This window comes from Oncorhynchus gorbuscha, unplaced genomic scaffold (assembly GCF_021184085.1).
Source record: "Oncorhynchus gorbuscha isolate QuinsamMale2020 ecotype Even-year unplaced genomic scaffold, OgorEven_v1.0 Un_scaffold_3480, whole genome shotgun sequence".
NCBI lineage: Eukaryota > Metazoa > Chordata > Actinopteri > Salmoniformes > Salmonidae > Oncorhynchus > Oncorhynchus gorbuscha.
In genome coordinates this window covers 22,501-25,000 of record NW_025747704.1, presented here as the reverse complement: position 1 = coordinate 25,000, position 2,500 = coordinate 22,501, and the positions used below count along the sequence as shown (strand labels likewise).

At 42.7% G+C, this 2,500-nt stretch overlaps 1 protein-coding gene across 6 annotated transcripts in view; it reads left to right on the top strand.

Moving 5' to 3' along the window:
• The window catches only part of LOC124027695 (breast cancer anti-estrogen resistance protein 3 homolog), a 20,950-nt gene that overhangs the window by 12,882 nt on the left and 5,568 nt on the right, over positions 1 to 2,500 (top strand). For all 6 annotated transcript variants that reach the window (XM_046340063.1, XM_046340062.1, XM_046340065.1 and 3 more), the window contains exon 10: positions 1,339 to 1,510. In XM_046340063.1, coding sequence (XP_046196019.1) covers positions 1,339 to 1,510 — 172 coding nt within the window. The remainder of the gene's footprint in view (positions 1 to 1,338; positions 1,511 to 2,500) is intronic.

Sequence of the window (2,500 nt, the reverse complement as noted above, 5' to 3'; positions counted from 1 at the left end):
TTTTTGACAATCACACAGCCATGCAATCTCCATAGTCAAACATTGGCAGTAGAATGACCTTACTGAAGAGCTCAGTGACTTTCAATATGGCACAGTCATAGGATGCCACCTTTCCAACAAGTCAGTTTGTCAAATTTCTGCCCTGGTCAATTGTAAGTGCTGTTATTGTGAAGGAGCAACAACGGCTCAGCCTTGAAGTGGTAGACCGCTGAGTGTTGAAACGCGTAGAGTGTAAAAAAATTGTCAGTCCTCGTTTGCAATACTCACTATCGAGTTCCAAACGGTCTCTGGAAGCAACGTCAGCACATTAACTGTTCGTCGGGAGCTTCATGAAATGGGTTTACGTGGCCGAGCAGCCGCACACAAGCTTAAGATCACCATGTGCAATGCCAAGCGTCGGCTGGAGTTGTGGAAAGCTCCCCGCCATTGGAGTCTGGAGCTTTGGAAATGCGTTCTCTGGACTGATGAATCACGCTTCACCATCTGGTAGTCCGATGGACGAATCTGGGTTTGGCGGATGCCAGGAGAACTGTCTGCCCACATACATTGTGCCAACTGTAAAGTTTGGTGGAGGAGGAGGAATAATGGTCTGGGGCTGTTTTTCATGGTTCGGGCCCCTTAGCTCCAGTGAAGGAAAATCTTAACGCTACAGAACACAATGAAATTCTAGCAACAGTTTGGGGAAGGCCTTTTCTTGTTTCAGCATGAAGATGCCCCCATGCACAAAGCGAGGTCCATACAGAAATGGTTTGTCGAGATCGCTGTGGAATAACTTTACTGGACGACACAGAGCCCTGAGCTCAACCCCATCGAACACCTTTGGGATGAATTGGAATGCCGACTGCGAGCCAGGTCTAATCGCCCAACATCAGTGCCCGACCTCACTACTTCTCCTGGCTGAATGGAAGCAAGTCCCCTCAGCAATGTTCCAACATCTAGTGGAAATCCTTCCCAGAAGAGTGGAGGCTGTTATAGCAGCAATGTTCCAACATCTAGTGGAAAGCCTTCCCAGAAGAGGTGGAGGCTGTTATAGCAGCAATGTTCCAACATCTAGTGGAAAGCCTTCCCAGAAGAGTGGAGGCTGTTATAGCAGCAATGTTCCAACATCTAGTGGAAAGCCTTCCCAGAAGAGTGGAGGCTGTTATAGCAGCAATGTTCCAACATCTAGTGGAAAGCCTTCCCAGAAGAGTGGAGGCTGTTATAGCAGCAAAGGGGGGAACAACTCCATATTAATGTCCATGGTTTTGGAATAAGATACTCGACGAGCAGGTGTCCACATACTTTTGGTTATGTAGTGTGTATATATATATATGTATGTGTTATTGTGCTTCCTGTCAGAAAGCGGGGCCACGTGGACAGGCTGCGTGCGGAGGAGAAGTGGCAGAGCAGAGCCCGTCTCACTGAGACATCATTCAGCTTCCTGGAGGCACAGGAAAGCGGGGAGTTGCCTCGGTTACCAATTGACGGACAGGTCCAGGAGGAAGAGGATTCACACTTTCAGAGGCCGCAGGTTTGTTGTTGTTGGGTGTTGTTCACGGCATTGTGATGTAGGGGATTCTATTAGATGTTTATTGGACAGCATTGTGATGTAGGTGATTCTATTAGATGTTTATTGAACAGCATTGTGATGTAGGTGATTCTATTAGATGTTTATTCAACAACATTGTGATGTAGGTGATTCTATTAGATGTTTATTGACCAGCATTGTGATGTAGGTGATTCTATTAGATGTTTATTGGACAGCATTGTGATGTAGGTGATTCTATTAGATGTTTATTCAACAACATTGTGATATAGGTGATTCTATTAGATGTTTATTGGACGACATTGTGATGTAGGGGATTCTATTAGATGTTTATTGGACAGCATTGTGATGTAGGTGATTCTATTAGATGTTTATTGGACAGCATTGTGATGTAGGTGATTCTATTAGATGTTTATTGGACAACATTGTGATGTAGGTGATTCTATTAGATGTTTATTGGACAACATTGTGATGTAGGTGATTCTATTAGATGTTTATTGAACAGCATTGTGATGTAGGTGATTCTATTAGATGTTTATTGGACGACATTGTGATGTAGGTGATTCTATTAGATGTTTATTGGACGACATTGTGATGTAGGTGATTCTATTAGATGTTTATTGGACGACATTGTGATGTAGGTGATTCTATTAGATGTTTATTGGACGACATTGTGATGTAGGTGATTCTATTAGATGTTTATTGGACGACATTGTGATGTAGGTGATTCTATTAGATGTTTATTGAACAGCATTGTGATGTAGGTGATTCTATTAGATGTTTATTGAACAGCATTGTGATGTAGGTGATTCTATTAGATGTTTATTGGACGACATTGTGATGTAGGTGATTCTATTAGATGTTTATTGGACGACATTGTGATGTAGGTGATTCTATTAGATGTTTATTGGACGACATTGTGATGTAGGTGATTCTATTAGATGTTTATTGGACGACATTGTGATGTAGGTGATT